Source organism: Triticum aestivum, chromosome 5B (assembly GCF_018294505.1).
Source record: "Triticum aestivum cultivar Chinese Spring chromosome 5B, IWGSC CS RefSeq v2.1, whole genome shotgun sequence".
Classification (NCBI taxonomy): domain Eukaryota; kingdom Viridiplantae; phylum Streptophyta; class Magnoliopsida; order Poales; family Poaceae; genus Triticum; species Triticum aestivum.
In genome coordinates, this window is record NC_057807.1 from 70,194,077 (window position 1) to 70,209,568 (window position 15,492).

The following is a 15,492-nucleotide window of genomic DNA, read 5'->3' on the forward strand; positions in this document are numbered from 1 at the left end:
TCCCCACTATATATAGGGGTGGAGGGGGCTGGTTTCTTGCCCTTCAAGTCCATTGGGGCGTTGGCAAATGTGGGAGGAAAGAAATCCCATCATTTCCTTCCCCACCGATTGTTATCCCCCCTTTTTAGGGATCTTAATCTTATTCCTTCGGGATATGATCTTATTCCTTCTAAGGGGGGATCTTGGTGCGCCTTGACCAGGGGGGGTGGGGCCTTTCCCCCACTACCCACGTTCATATGGGTCCCCCCCCCCATGCAGGTGGGCCCCACTCCGGAACCTTCTAGAACCTTCCCGGTACAATACCGAAAAATTCCGAACATTTTCTGGTGGCCAAAATAGGACTTCCCATATATAAATCTTTACCCCCGGACCATTCCGGAACTCCTCGTGACGTCCGGGATCTCATCCGGGACTCCGAACAACATTCAGTAACTGCACACTAATTCCCATAACAACTCTAGCGTCACTGAACCTTAAGTGTGTAGACCCTATGGGTTCGGGAATCATGCAGACATGACCGAGACAGCTCTTTGGCCAATAACCAACAGCGGGATCTGGATACCCATGTTGGCTCCCACATGTTCCACGATGATCTCATCGAGTATTCAAGCAATCCTGTATACAATTCCCTTTGTCAATCGATACGTTAATTTCCCGAGATTCGATCATCGGTATCCCAATACCTCGTTCAATCTCGTTACTAGCAAGTCACTTTACTCGTTCCGTAATGCATGATCCTGTGACTAACTACTTAGTCACATTGAGCTCATTATGATGATGCATTACCGAGTGGGCCCAGAGATACCTCTCCGTCACACGGAGTGACAAATCTCAGTCTCGATTCGTGCCAACCCAACAGACACTTACAGAGATACCTGTAGTGCACCTTTATAGCCACCCAGTTATGTTGTGACGTTTGGCACACCCAAAGCATTCCTATGGTATCCGGGAGTTGCACAATCTCATGGTCTAAGGAAATGATACTTGACATTAGAAAAGCTTTTAGCAAACGAACTACACGATCTTGTCCTATGCTTAGGATTGGGTCTTGTCCATCACATCATTCTCCTAATGATGTGATCCCGTTATCAATGACATCCAATGTCCATGGTTAGGAAACCATAACCATCTATTGATCAACGAGCTAGTCAACTAGAGGCTCACTAGGGACATGTTGTGGTCTATGTATTCACACATGTATTACGGTTTCAGTTAATACAATTATAGCATGAACAATAGACAATTATCATGAACAAGGAAATATAATAATAACCATTTTATTATTGCCTCTAGGGCATATTTCCAACACCGCTCACTCCTGGCCTGCAGCGCAGATTCTCATCATCATCGACGTGTTCTCTTTCAGCATCTTAGCACCATCCCTCAGACTTGCAGCGTCTTCATGTTTCAACAGTCCTGCCAGTAACAAAGTAAAGCACAAGCAGAAAAGATACATTCAAAAGGGTTTTTTTAGAGGTTTAAATTCGAAAGTAGCTCTATTGCGACATGTCCATATTCCCAGCATACAGCCGCAATCCCACCCGTGTAAAATGCTTCTCCACCAGGAAAGAAAGCGAAGCACCACACATAAGCTTGCCAAATATTATCAGGACATAATTCAGTGTCAAACATGCACGCAACCGTTCTCCAAGTCACCCTAGCAACCGGGCATGTGAAAAACAGATGCTGCGAAGTTTCTCGTTCCTCACAAAAATGAGCACATGGGATTCCCTTTCCATCTCCCATGCTTCATTACATCCTAGTCAAGACAACATCCTGAAAATAACTGCCATAAAAAGATTTGAATTTTCAACGGAATTCTGGCCTTCCAAATTCATCTATAATCACAACCCACGATGTTTTTCTCCAAGAGAGAGTACACAGATTTAATTGTGAAGGATGCATTAGCACCCAAAGTCCTTTATAAGAGTAATGATATGCATGATTGTGCGTATTTTTGAAAAAAAAATCTACTAAGTATGCAATTATGCGCAATTTGACAAGAATTAAACGTAAACAAGAAGATTTTCAGGGTTCAAAAAGGAAAAAGAGAGCGGGCGTGGTATATATGCAAAAGAATCGGCGGAGGCCCCTCGAACCGTGCCCCGCGAAAGCCGAGAGGCCGGAGAGAAAGCGAGGCGCGGCGCGGGGCGGACGGAGCGAGCCAGCGACCGCGTCAGTCATCGATCGCCTCCGTCCCCTCCCCAGCACCCCACGAACCCTACCAGTGCGCGTTGGATCTACCGGAGATGGCGGAGGTGGACGCGGCGGCTGCGGCTGCGGCTGGGGCGCAGGCGGTGCAGCTGATCGACGGCGAGGGCGAGTTCGCGGGCGAGTCGGCGGAGCGGTTCATGACGGCCGCAGGCGTCGCCGGCTGCGGACTCTCCTACGCCGTCGTCTCCATCATGGGCCCCCAGAGCAGCGGTAAGTACGCACGTACACTGCGCGCGAACGCCCGTCGCGTTGGCTCGATCGTGTGGCGTGCTCCTATCCCATATTCCCATGCGCGGCGCTGGCAACCTGTTTGATCAAATGCTCGTGAATTTTGCTGGGCATCGGCACCGCCGCCGATTTGTTTCGCGCTGTTCCTGGAGCATTAATTGGTGCACGGGTCGGGGACGCCCATTTTGTCGATCAAATGGGTTAACCGCTATCCATGATGCGGTTTGTCCGATAGAACGGCAGCATGTTTCCGTTGTTTCAGGGCGTGCCCTCGTCTTCGGATGGATTATTGAGGCTCCGCCGATGCCCGATGAACAATGACGGGGTTCAGTAAGTTTGGGTAGCAAAATACTAACATGTTATATCATACATATCATTCCGAACTCAGACTGCCAGTATAAGCTTGCCAGTTTAGAGGGTAATTTCGTAGTGGTTGCATGGGGACCGGTGCATCATTGCTTGTTTGTTTCGGTGTATGTACATTGAGGGAAATCTGCATTGCCAGTGCGTGACATTGCCATTTCTATGAAGCTATGGTGACATCTTAGCGCCTTAGTACTTGTATAAGCCACCGTTTACCCTTTTCGACTGAGCCTTGCAACCCCAACTGGGTGACATGTGTATATTGTAAAAGTAGGGTGTTCGCGCATATCTATTTTGAAGCCCTTCACTTGCTGACATGAGTGACATCTAAGAATCAGATCCACTGATGAAAAATTAATTATAAATCCACTGTATATCCTTTTTCTTGGGGGTTATTGTTTGTCTTCTCTGATATTAACTGTAAAATGCTTATTTTCATCATTTGACTGATAGTCTAATACTGAACTTAAACATGTATTCTTGGATGATATCTATGAGTGTGGACTTCCTTCCCTTTATCACAAATTGACAGTACATACTTCAAAATTTAGTTGGCATAATATTAATCATACTTTACTTTGAGCAGGAAAGAGTACCTTGTTGAACCTACTCTTTGGGACTAATTTTAGGGAGATGGATGCGTTCAGGGGAAGGTATACTCAATTTTATTTACCTATCTTTCTTTCATTTTTTTCATTTCTCTTATCATGAATTTGTGCTTTCAAATGTAGTACACTCTTAGATTTGATAGTATATTTCTGTCGCTAGGAGCCAAACTACCAAAGGCATCTGGATGGCACGCTGTGTTGGTGTTGAGCCCTGTACTGTTGTAATGGATTTGGAAGGTACTGATGGAAGAGAAAGAGGAGAGGTATGCTTACTTGCATAGTTTAATTTCCTTGTTCTTTTGACTTTTCGAGTAGCAAAGTGCAACATTAGAGAGATACTGGAAGGTTATGGACTTGGTAACTAGAATAGTTACTGGTACAGTTTGACATAACAATCACCAAACTGTCAATTAGACCTAGAAGATTGGAAATAAAGACACTGCATTTTCTCTTTCTTTCTGTCAGAGTATTTAGTGCCCTGACCAGAAAAACTTGGACCTTAAAGCATGGAATGGGACGAATTTATGAAATGATACCTGGTATCAATAGATTGTTTCCATTTGTCTTTTGCGATAATTTACCTAATTTACATCTAATCCAGGCATCAGACGCAGTGAGTGTACTGACCGAAGCTCATAATTAGGAGTATTTTCCTCCTGTTTATGGTATCATTTCTTAATAGAATGCAAATTTTAGTTCGCAAGTAGTGCTTTAGCAAAGCAATAACATTGCATTCTTGACTGATTTGGCTTTCCTGTCTTCAAGTAACAAATATAAACGTGATTGATCCTCAAAAGAACAGAAATAAAAACTACTCCCTCCGTCTCGTAATATAAGATGTTATCACAACCAATATGTGGGTATATTGGTTGTAATAACATCTTATATTATGGGACTGACGTAGTATCATGTTTGATTAGTACTATGTTCAAAAGATGACTGCATGAGTTAAAGCGACTTGGTCATGTCATATGGAACTATGGTAGAGGCTTATTAGATATACTGCTGTAAGGAGGTTACTGAGGACACTTCTTTTCTGATGATCTGTGCTTTTGCCTCATTTTAGGATGATACGGCATTTGAGAAGCAAAGTTCATTATTTGCTCTTGCGATTTCCGACATAGTTTTGATTAACATGTGAGTCATTCTCTGTGATACAGGATGCTGCTCCAATTTTTTGATGTCAAGATAACTACCCCTCCCCTTATGCTTATATATTGAGATTTTGTCCATACACTCAAGTCCTTATATTTTAACTGCATGTATTCTTCTAGGTGGTGCCATGATATTGGTCGGGAGCAAGCTGCTAATAAACCTCTTCTAAAGACAGTATTTCAGGTACCAAGGTGCAATCTCTGTTCTTTTAGGTATACCCTCACTAGCAATGGGGATATATGTCCTCATTTACTTGTAACTTTCGGACAACTTGGTGTGTAGGTCATGATGCGTTTGTTCAGTCCCAGGAAGACAACACTATTATTTGTTATACGCGATAAAACAAGGGTTTGCTTCTCCTTTGTTCTCTTCCTATTTTGAATATATTAACTAAATTCTTTTTATTATCAGAAATATAATCTTTGCTCCATTTATTTGGGCGAATCTCAGACACATCATTATTTTCATGTAGACTCCACTTGAACATCTAGAACCAGTTCTAAGGGAGGATATTCAAAAGGTGCTGGTATCCTATTCTTATTCCATGATTGTTTACTTTTCCTTCTGCTCACTATTATAAGATGTTTTGAATATTTTAATATGGACTACATACTTACTGAAATGAGTGAACAAACACACTAAAGTTAGAACATCTTATAATAGTGAACGGAGGGAGTCCCTTTGTTCACAAATATAAGATGTTCTAACTTTTTTCTGAATCGGATGTATATAGACAAGTTTTAGTGTGTTTGTTCACTCATTTCAGTCCGTATGTAGTCCATATTGAAAAATCTAAAACATCTTATATTGGTGAACAGTGGGAGTAGTTTATTGCCATTCCCTGGTTCTAATTTTGTGACTAATTTGATCAGATATGGAACTCGGTTCCTAAGCCAGAGGCACACAAGGATACCCCTCTCAGTGAATTTTTCAATGTGGGCTTTCTGATTCTGCTATACAATCTTGATTGACTCATAGACTATACTGATTATAACACCTTTTGTAAATATGAAGGTCCAAGTCACCGCATTGCCCAGTTTTGAAGAAAAAGAAGAACAATTCAGAGAGCAGGTACTTCAACAATTACTTGAAACTTGTCGTCTTAAGTTGTTTCTACATAAATGTACAACATTATTTTCCAAATAAAAAGAGAATCTAAATATATTATTTTTCAAGCGCTTTACTTTTATCTCGACCAGGTTCAACAACTTAGGCAGAGATTTGCAAATTCAATTGCACCAGGAGGTCTTGCAGGTGATAGGAGAGGAGTTGTTCCTGCTTCAGGTTTTTTGTTTAGTTCACAGCAGATTTGGAAAATTATCCGAGAGAACAAGGATCTTGATCTTCCTGCTCATAAGGTACAATTTGATGTACACTGGATCGGTGTTACATGTGTCATAAAGGAGTTACTTTAAGTTCCATAATGTTGGCCTATGCATCAAATGCATCATACATAAGAAAATCCACAGTATCCATCTACACCAATCCTCTAAAGCCTGTTTTTTTTATGTAAAAGAACTCATCCTCTGATTTTTAATCAACAGCCAAAACAATTCTGGAAAAGAGACGACATGAAATGGGAGTGCATTGTTCCTGAGCCTACTTAATGCCTGTCGATACAATATTTTCAAACCTTTTTGCTATTCCTTAAAGAAGTGCTTATCTTGCAAATTATCTTAAATCTAACACAAAATTGCTAGACAATACCTAGTCTGCGGCTGAATGAGCCCTACCCTTATTCCATAGGATATGCATGTTATCTATCTATGCAACATGGATGCAGATCATGTCCTATACATGTACAAACTGTTAGGAATAGCAACTTAGTATTATCCGTAGGCCAAAACCATCATATATACTACTCCCTCCGTCCCAAAATAAGTGTCGCAACTTTGTATTAGCTCTAGTACAAATTTGTACTAAGCTCAAGACACTTATTTTGGGACGGAGGGAGTAGTACAGAAGGGAGGCCAAAGGCCAAATACAGAAAACCAAAAGGCATCATAAATATAACTCTTAACACCCCCCCCCCTCAAACTCATGGTGGATCCACGACACTGAGTTTGGAGAGGTAAAGCCCATGTTGCGCTCTAGTCTGGGCCTTCGTGAAGAAGTTTGCTAGTTGTAACTTGGAAGGCACATATTGCAGAGCAATAACATGGTCCTGCACACCAAGGCGCACAAAGAAAGCATCGACCCCAATATGCTTGGTAAGCTCATGCTTGGAAACTGCAGTCTGTTTCTTCGTCTTCCAGACAATGAGAGAACCACCAAGAAAGACATAGTAAGCAGAAAGTGAACGATCCGAAGGATCACTAGCCCAGGTAGCATCTGAATAGGCCTGGAGCTGGAACGAGGAAAGAAGAGACGGTGAGAGATCGTGCCACGAAGATATCGTAGATTAGGAAGAAGGTGACTATAGTGAACCGAAGTGGGAGAAGAAACAAACTGACATATGGACATGATAAGAGATATCCGGACGAGTGACGGCGAGATAGACAAGACTCCCAACAAGATGGCGATAACGAGTCGAATCAGACAATGGCTCACCATCAGAAGCACGAAGGTGAACATTAAGCTCCATAGGAATCTCAACAGTGCGCTTATCACTAAGAGCCGCACGAGCAAGAAGATCCTGGATATACTTTTCTCTGGAAATAAAAAACCATCAGAGGTGGAGGAAACCTCAATCCCAAGAAAGTAAAGAAGAGGACCAAGATCAGACATAAGAAACCGCTCATTGAGACGGGCCTTGACAAAGGCAACGTACTGAAGATCGTCGACAGTGATGATCATGTCATCAACATATAGAAGACGAAGAGTGCGACCACGAGCAGAAAGGTGGACAAAGAGCGCTGGATCATGAGCACTAGGAGAAAAACCAGCTGCAGTCACCACAGAGGCAAAACGCTCAAACCAAGCGCGGGGGCTTGCTTAAGACCATAGAGAGAGCGACGAAGACGACAAACCATGCCATCAGTAACAGAATACCTAGGTGGTGGCTGCATATAAACCTCCTCACGCTACTCACCATTAAGAAAGGCATTCCTAACATCAAGCTGAGACACAAACCAATGGCGAACAGAAGCCACGACGAGAAGTGTGTGAATAGTGGTCTTATGGGCCACAGGAGCAAATGTCTCATCGTAATCACGACCATGCTCCTGCTGATAGCCATGAGCCAAAGAGGAGCTTTATAACGCTCAAGCAGAGCGAGTCTTAATCTTATAGACCCACTTACAAGTGATGGTGAAAGGATCGATATAGTTGACTAGAGGGGGGGGGGTGAATAGGCAACTAACAATTTTTAGCTTTTCTTTACCAAATTAAACTTTGCATCAAAGTAGGTTGTCTAGATATGCAACTAGGTGAACAACCTATATGATGCAACAACAACAAACACACGAGCAAGCAAGGGAAACAACACAAGAAAGCTTGCAAAAGTAAAGGCGCGAGATAACCAAGAGTGGAGCCGGTGGAGACGAGGATGTGTTACCGAAGTTCCTTCCTTTTGAGGGGAAGTACGTCTCCGTTAGAGCGGTGTGGAGGCACAATGCTCCCCAAGAAGCCACTAGGGCCACCGTATTCTCCTCACGCCCTCACACAATGCGAGATGCCGTGATTCCACTATTGGTGCCCTTGAAGGCGGCGACCGAACCTTTACAAACAAGGTTGGGGCAATCTTCACAACTTAATCGGAGGCTCCCAACAACACCACGAAGCTTCACCACAATGGACTATGGCTCCGAGGTGACCTCAACCGTCTAGGGTGCTCAAACACCCAAGAGTAACAAGATCCGCTAGGGATAAGTGGGGGGAATCAAATTTCTCTTGGTGGAAGTGTAGATCGGGGCCTTCTCAACCAATCCCGAGCAAATCAACAAGTTTGATTGGCTAGGGAGAGAGATCAGGCGAAAATGGAGCTTGGAGCAACAATGGAGCTTAGGGATGGAAGAGGTAAGTCTTTTTGGAGAAGAAGACCCCCTTTTATAGTGGGGGGACAAATCCAACCGTTATCCACTTATTCAGCCTGCGACTCGCGGTACTACCGCACCAGACATGCGGTACTACTGTGACGGGTCATGGTACTACCGCTGCAGCGGTAGGGGCTAGACCAGGCCAGAGCCGCCAAGGCTGAGAGCGGTACTGCCGCTGACGCCGTACTACCGCTCCCCCTTGCGGTACTACCGCAAGGCCAGGATGGTCTAGACGGGGAAGGGCACGGATGAATAAAAATACATCTGTGTCTACTTCCGCTGAAAATCGAACGGTGCAAAAACCCGACACGGTACTACCGCGCCAGACTTGCGGTACTACCGCGCAGGGAGCGGATGTAAAAAATTACATCCGCCCCTACTTCCGCTCGTGCTACTGAGCCGGATCAGGACTCACGGTACTACCGCGCACCTGGGGCGGTACTACCGCGTAGGGCGCGGATTACATCCGCCCCTACAGCCGCAAGAGAGGCTGAGCCTGGCCAGAGGCCACGGTACTACCGCTCCATAGGAGCGGTACTACCGTTGACGCCTACGGTACTACCGCGAGGGCTTGCGGTACTACCGCGGTGTCCTGCGGTACTACCGCTTCTGAAAGCAGTACTACCGTAGGCCTTAACTAGTAGCACTAAAGGAATCCTTCTTTTTGCACAGACGAAGATAACGGAGGAAGCTCCAGAGCGCAAAGGGAAAGGCGGGGTAAAGGAAGAAGCGTGTACGTGATGATTCCTCCCAAACCTTTCCACAGCGGACCCCCTCTTAATAAAATGGCTATCCTACGACTCAAATCCACCAAAGGAGACGTAGAACACCACCGTCTTCAATAGTCTTCGAGGGGTACCAAACCGTCTTGTGCCTAACGACAAAGGCACAAAGCAACTGAAAAACTCAAGGCACACGATTAGTCCGCAAAAGCCTTGTCATCAATCACCAAAACACCTTAGGGATAAGCATGCCCTTACAATCTCCCCCTTTTTGGTGGATTGATGACAATACGGGATTTGCACGAAGGGAAAGAATGTAGCACAAGCAAACCCCACACCTCTAAAATATAGACGAGCTCCCCCTAGATTCGTGCCAGAGATTAAAGTGCTTTGGACTGCACGGCACGAACACTAGGATCACCACTCCCCCTATATTTTAAAGACAAAGCATAACAAGACAGTAAATATGAGCAAGACATAAGTAGCATAGGTAATATAGTACGATAGAGAGCATATGTCTTACACCATATGATAGACCAAGTCTCACGAACAGACTAAACCAAAGCAAAGCAAGGTTCAACGGAACAAACACGAGCAAAGCAAACACAAGACTCTCGCAAATCTCGCAAATCCCTACACTCTCTCCCCCTTTGGCATCGAGATGCCAAAAAGGCAGAGAGGACCCCTACACACACGTGGTGGCTCAAGCAGAGTAATCAGACGCACGGTCCTCGTCAGACTCGGCAGCAGGAATGGTCTCCTCAATGTCTTCCTCAGAATCAGTCCACTTGTAGCCTTGCTTCACCATCCACTCAGCCTCTGGAGTGATGCGATCCTCAGAACCGCCAGACACGTCCTCTCCATACAGCTTCATGATCTTCTTGTCCCGACAGCGACTCTCCTTGGAGGCAACATGAGACCTGTACTGACCCTTGGCCTGCATGCAGAACAAGGTCTTCATCTTGTTCTTGAGCCTCTTAGCCCAAGATGGCTCAGAGGAGGGAGGGGTGTACCCCTCAGAGCTGTCCTCATCTGCTGGCTCCTCCTCACCCTCATCTGCATCCACATCCATGGCGGCGGCAGCCTCAGCACGAGAAGTGGTGTTAGCCCACTGAGGCTTGACCCGGAGCCGGATGGAATCATGTCTAATCCAATCAGGGGCCTCAAAGTCATCCTGAGGGTAGGTCTTCTCCCAAGTTGCAGAGATCAGCTGAAACAGATACGGTCCATATATGGGGACCTTGCGGTTGAAGACAGCAAACCGAAGCTCACACCACATGATGTGTGAGATATCCAGAGGTAGCGTCTGAGAGTTGCGCGCTTCTTCACATAGGAGCAACATGTCCACAAGATAGGCGTGTACCTTGTCCTTATCCCCAATGCGTGGGAAGAGAGAGTTGCGGAAGATCCGGTACATGATGTCAAGGAATGAGTTGAGCACCCACGAAGACTTGCCACTGGAGAGCTTCTTTTCAACAAGGAAGGGCTGAAGCTTGTTCTTGTTGGCAGACTCAGAGTTGGCATGATGACGAACACCTTGGGGAGTGGCGAGCACCTCATCTGAAACACCAAGCAAGGTCATGAACTCCTTCCAGGTAGCTGTCAGCCGTCGACCATTGGACATCCAAGTCATTGTCTTGTCCTCATTAGGATGGAAGTACACCGAGGCGAAGAACTGAGCCACAATCTCCGGATCATAGTCTTTGTGAAAAGAGATGATATGCTCAATGCCAAACTGCTCAACTAGATCCAGAGCCTCACCAAAGTATGCCCGGTGCTTCTCTTCCCTCATATGATGCATGTCGATCCAATGCACATCCACATAGATATTCCTCTTGGCCTTGATCACATCCAAATAGATGAGGTTCTGCTGCTTGGTCCAGAACAACTCATTTCCTCGAAGGTTGGCACGAGGATTCACGTAGGGATTGATCTTCCTACGAGCGACGAACTCAGCAAGCGGCATCTCATCCATACTCATGGCAGGTTCCTTGTCTTTGTGGGCGGTGGTCTTGGTCCGGCGTTGGGGGGCACTGGAGCCCTCAGGAGCTTCGTCTTGATTGCGAAGGCGCTTGGAGCCCGTGTCACGGCTTGGGTTGGAGCGACGAGCATGAGCACCTGAGCCACACACACCACAAAACAGACACGCAAGAAACGCGAGAAGGATCAGTGCAAAGAACGCAGCAAACAGTGAAACAAGTAGAATTTGCACATACTTATTGGCACACGAGAGATTTGACATCAGCTGTAGTACGGCTTGGTCGCGCGGAACTAAAAAATTAGTGCCGCGCCAAATCACGGTAGTACCGCGGGCGCGGTAGTACCGCGCTGACGGTACGGTAGTACCGCGAGAGCGGTAGTACCGCGCCTGAGGTACGGTAGTACCGCGCGTATTCAGATCTGAAGCAATCGATGAATCTGAGAACTACCGTGACGACAAAGCGGTACTACGGCTGATCAAATCTACCGCGGGACAATATATTATGTAAAAACTCTACGCAATACTACTCTCCTCCATCCTACTCTTGCAAAGATTTGGCCTAAAATCTCAAGAACAACTAGCATTTCCCCAAAAACCTAGAAGCAAAAAGAACAAACCAAAGAGAGAAGGATTTGGGGAAAGACCTTGGTCCATGGCAAGAGGAAGTGGTGGGGAACGATCCCACCGGTCGGAATCCGAGGAGAGCAGCCAGAGAAGGAGATCTGGTGAGGGTCTCCGGCGCCGTTCGTGGGCAGGAGAGAGAGAGACAGCGTGAGGGGAAGGAGGGAATGGGTATGGGGGAGTTGGAACTCCCCCTGCCCGCTCATAACCCCCACGCGCTTGCTACGTCACGGTAGTACCACGACTCATTGCGGTAGTACCGCCCGGGCGGAAGTACCGCGCTGCAGGCGGTAGTACTGCTCCACCAGCGGCAGTAAAAAATTACTGCCGTGCTGGTTGCGGTAGTACCGTGTCCTGCGGTAGTATCGTGGCTGACCACGGTAGTACCGTGAATCCCAGAAAATGCAGTTTCAAGCCAGGGAGAAAAGCGACTTTGCATGGAACCTTCAAAAGAACACACACACCAACGAGCTAACAAGCGAAACACGGCAACCAAACCAGAGGCAACAAAGACCAAAACGAGACACAACCTCTCCAAGGAGGGGGCGGTGGCCGGAGCCACCTATGTTTGAGTTAATTGGTATGGCACCGCGAAGAATTATCCTTGGGCCCATGACCAAAACTCGTCTTTGAAGCACATGTACCATCAAGAATGGCTAATGTGAAAGAGTTGATCAATTTATGCATAATGGGGGGAGGGAGAGTTCACTGAGAGAACAACACTCCCCCTATGTCCATGCCTACACCTAAACTAGACAACAAGTTGAGTGCGGTGGGAGGTGCAAGGGTTCAAGTCACATTGCTCGAACCAATGATATTTAGCTCATGCCTTAACTCGCGAAATCTTGCTTCATCCAAGGGCTTCGTGAAAATATCTGCAAGGTTATCATGAGCGTTGACATACTTGAGCTCGATCTCCCCTCGCCTAATGTGATCCCGGATGAAGTAATACCGAATCTCAATATGCTTCGTCTTGAAGTGTTGTACCGGGTTGAGAGAAATCTTGATGGCACTTTCATTATCATACCAAAGAGGCACTTTGTCACAAATGACACCGTACTCCTTTAAAGTTTGCCTCATCCATAAGAGTTGTGCACAACAACTACCGGCCGCCACATACTCCGCTTTGGTCGACGAGAGAGACACACAACTTTGCTTCTTGGAAGACCAACTCACCAAAGAGCAACCAAGAAATTGGCACCCTCCGGAAGTGGACTTCCTATCCACTTTGTCTCCCGCCCAATCGGAATTCGTATATCCTTCAAGCTTGAAGTTTGCCCCTCTTGGGTACCATAAGCCAAAGTTTGGGGTATGAGCCAAATATCGAAAGATTCGCTTGACCGCCACATAGTGACTTTCCTTCGGTGCGGCTTGAAACCGTGCACACATTCCCACACTCAACATGATATCCGGTCTAGATGCACAAAGGTAAAGCAAGGAGCCAATCATGGAGCGATATACCTTTTGATCCACCGCTTTACCATTGGGATCAATGTCAAGTTGGCACTTGGTAGGCATTGGAGTAGAAGCCGGCTTGACATCACTTAGCTTGAATCTTTTTAGCATGTCTTGAGTATATTTGGCTTGGTTGATGAAGGTACCTTCCCTTCTTTGTTTGATATCAAAACCAAGGAAGAACTTCAACTCTCCCATCGAAGACATCTTGAACTTGGAGGTCATGAGAGCGGCAAATTCCTCATTGAAAGCTTTGTTAGGGGAACCAAAGATAATATCATCAACATATAGTTGGCATACAAACAACTCCCCTTTGACCTTCTTAGTAAAAAGAGTGGGATCGATTTGCCCCACCTCAAATCCACGATCTTGTAACAACTCGGTAAGGTGGTCATACCACGCACGTGGGGCTTGTTTAAGGCCATAGAGTGCCTTATCGAGTTGATACACATGATCCGGGAAGTAGGGATCCTCGAACCCGGGGGGTTGCTTGACATAGACCAACTCATTAATAGGACCATTAAGAAAAGCACTTTTCACATCCATTTGTTGCAACTTAAAGTTGTGATGGGAAGCATAAGCAATCAACAAACGTATGGATTCAAGACGAGCAACGGGAGCAAAGGTTTGACCGTAGTCGATACCCTCGACTTGGGAGTAGCCTTGTGCTACCAATCTTGCCTTGTTGCGAATGATGTTCCCATGAGCATCTTGCTTGTTCTTGAAAATCCACTTGGTTCCAATGATGTTGTGGTTCCCCGATGGCCTTGGCACCAATCTCCACACCTTGTTGTACTCGAAGTTGTTGAGTTCTTCATGCATGGCATTGAGCCAATCCTAGTCTTCGAGCGCCTCATAGACCTTTTGGGGTTCAACACAAGAGACAAATGCGTGATGTTCACAATAGTTTGCTAATTGTCTACGAGTGCTTACCCCCTTTCTTAGGCTTCCTACCACATTTTCCATGAGATGGCCTTTGGTGGTGAGCTTGAAGCAATCTTCGCGGCACGACGCTCTAATTCCTCCTCAGATGTGGAAGGAGGAGGGTTAACTTGATTATCTTGAGCGTCGTCTTGAGCTTGTTCTTGATCTTGAGCGTCGTCTTGAGCTTGTTCTTGATCTTGAGCTTGCTCATGATCTTGAACTTGCTCGAGGGGGAGAACTTGACCTTGGGCATCATTTGGAGGTTCACCACCATCTTGAGATTAATCTTTCCCTTGGTCTTGTTCACGAGGTTGAGGGCCTTCACTTTGTTCTTCGGAAGCGTGTGGGTCTTGGGGAGGTGATAGCTCCACTTGAGTGGAGCATTGTCCTTCTCCTTCGGCCACAAGGAGTTCCTCAATGGGTAGAATATGACCAATACCCATTCTTCTTATGGCTTGGGGAGGAATTTCATCACCTACATCACAAGTACCACTTTGCTCCACTTGGGAGCTGTTATTTTCGTCAAACTCCACGTTACACGTCTCCTCAATGAGTCCGGTGGACTTGTTGAGAACACGGTAAGCATGAGAGTTTGTAGCATAACCAACAAATATGCCCTCATAAGCTCTAGCCTCAAATTTAGACAAACGAACACCTTTCTTGAGAATGAAATACTTACACCCGAACACCCGGAAGTACTTGAGATTGGGCTTGTTGCCGGTGAGTATCTCATAAGGAGTCTTGTTCAAGCCTTTGCGGAGATAGAGCCGATTGGATGCATGACACGCTGTGTTGATGGCTTCGGCCCAAAAGTTGTATGGAGACTTGAACTCCGCCATCATGGTCCTTACCGCATCCATCAACGTCCGGCTCTTCCTCTCCGCTACACCATTTTGTTGAGGGGTATATGGTGCAGCATATTGATGCTTGATCCCCTCATCACTAAGAAACTCATCCAAGGTGTAGTTCTTGAACTCGGTGCCGTTGTCACTTCTTATTGTCAAGATCTTTGCATCATGTTGACGTTGAGCTTCATTTGCAAAGTCGATGACGATTTGTTGAGTCTCATTCTTCCTCTTGAAGAAGTATACCCAAGTGTATCTTGAATAATCATCCACAATCACCAAGCAATACTTTCTACCTCCAAGACTATCAAATGATGGGGGCCCAAAGAGATCCATGTGAAGGAGCTCCAAGGGTCTCTTTGAGTAGATGATGGTCGTGGGAGGGTGAGCCTTCTCATG

The 15,492-nt window shown here is 46.0% G+C and overlaps 1 protein-coding gene across 1 annotated transcript in view; it reads left to right on the plus strand.

Moving 5' to 3' along the window:
- The first annotated feature begins 2,094 nt into the window (after positions 1-2,094).
- LOC123110455 (protein ROOT HAIR DEFECTIVE 3 homolog 1) overlaps positions 2,095-15,492 on the plus strand; it is a 28,160-nt gene continuing 14,762 nt past the window's right edge. Inside the window, exons 1-10 of the mRNA XM_044530975.1 lie at positions 2,095-2,424; positions 3,392-3,458; positions 3,574-3,676; positions 4,480-4,550; positions 4,688-4,751; positions 4,851-4,916; positions 5,041-5,088; positions 5,441-5,503; positions 5,583-5,639; positions 5,768-5,926. Of these exons, the coding sequence (XP_044386910.1) occupies positions 2,250-2,424; positions 3,392-3,458; positions 3,574-3,676; positions 4,480-4,550; positions 4,688-4,751; positions 4,851-4,916; positions 5,041-5,088; positions 5,441-5,503; positions 5,583-5,639; positions 5,768-5,926 (873 nt within the window). The 5' untranslated portion in view covers positions 2,095-2,249. The remainder of the gene's footprint in view (positions 2,425-3,391; positions 3,459-3,573; positions 3,677-4,479; positions 4,551-4,687; positions 4,752-4,850; positions 4,917-5,040; positions 5,089-5,440; positions 5,504-5,582; positions 5,640-5,767; positions 5,927-15,492) is intronic.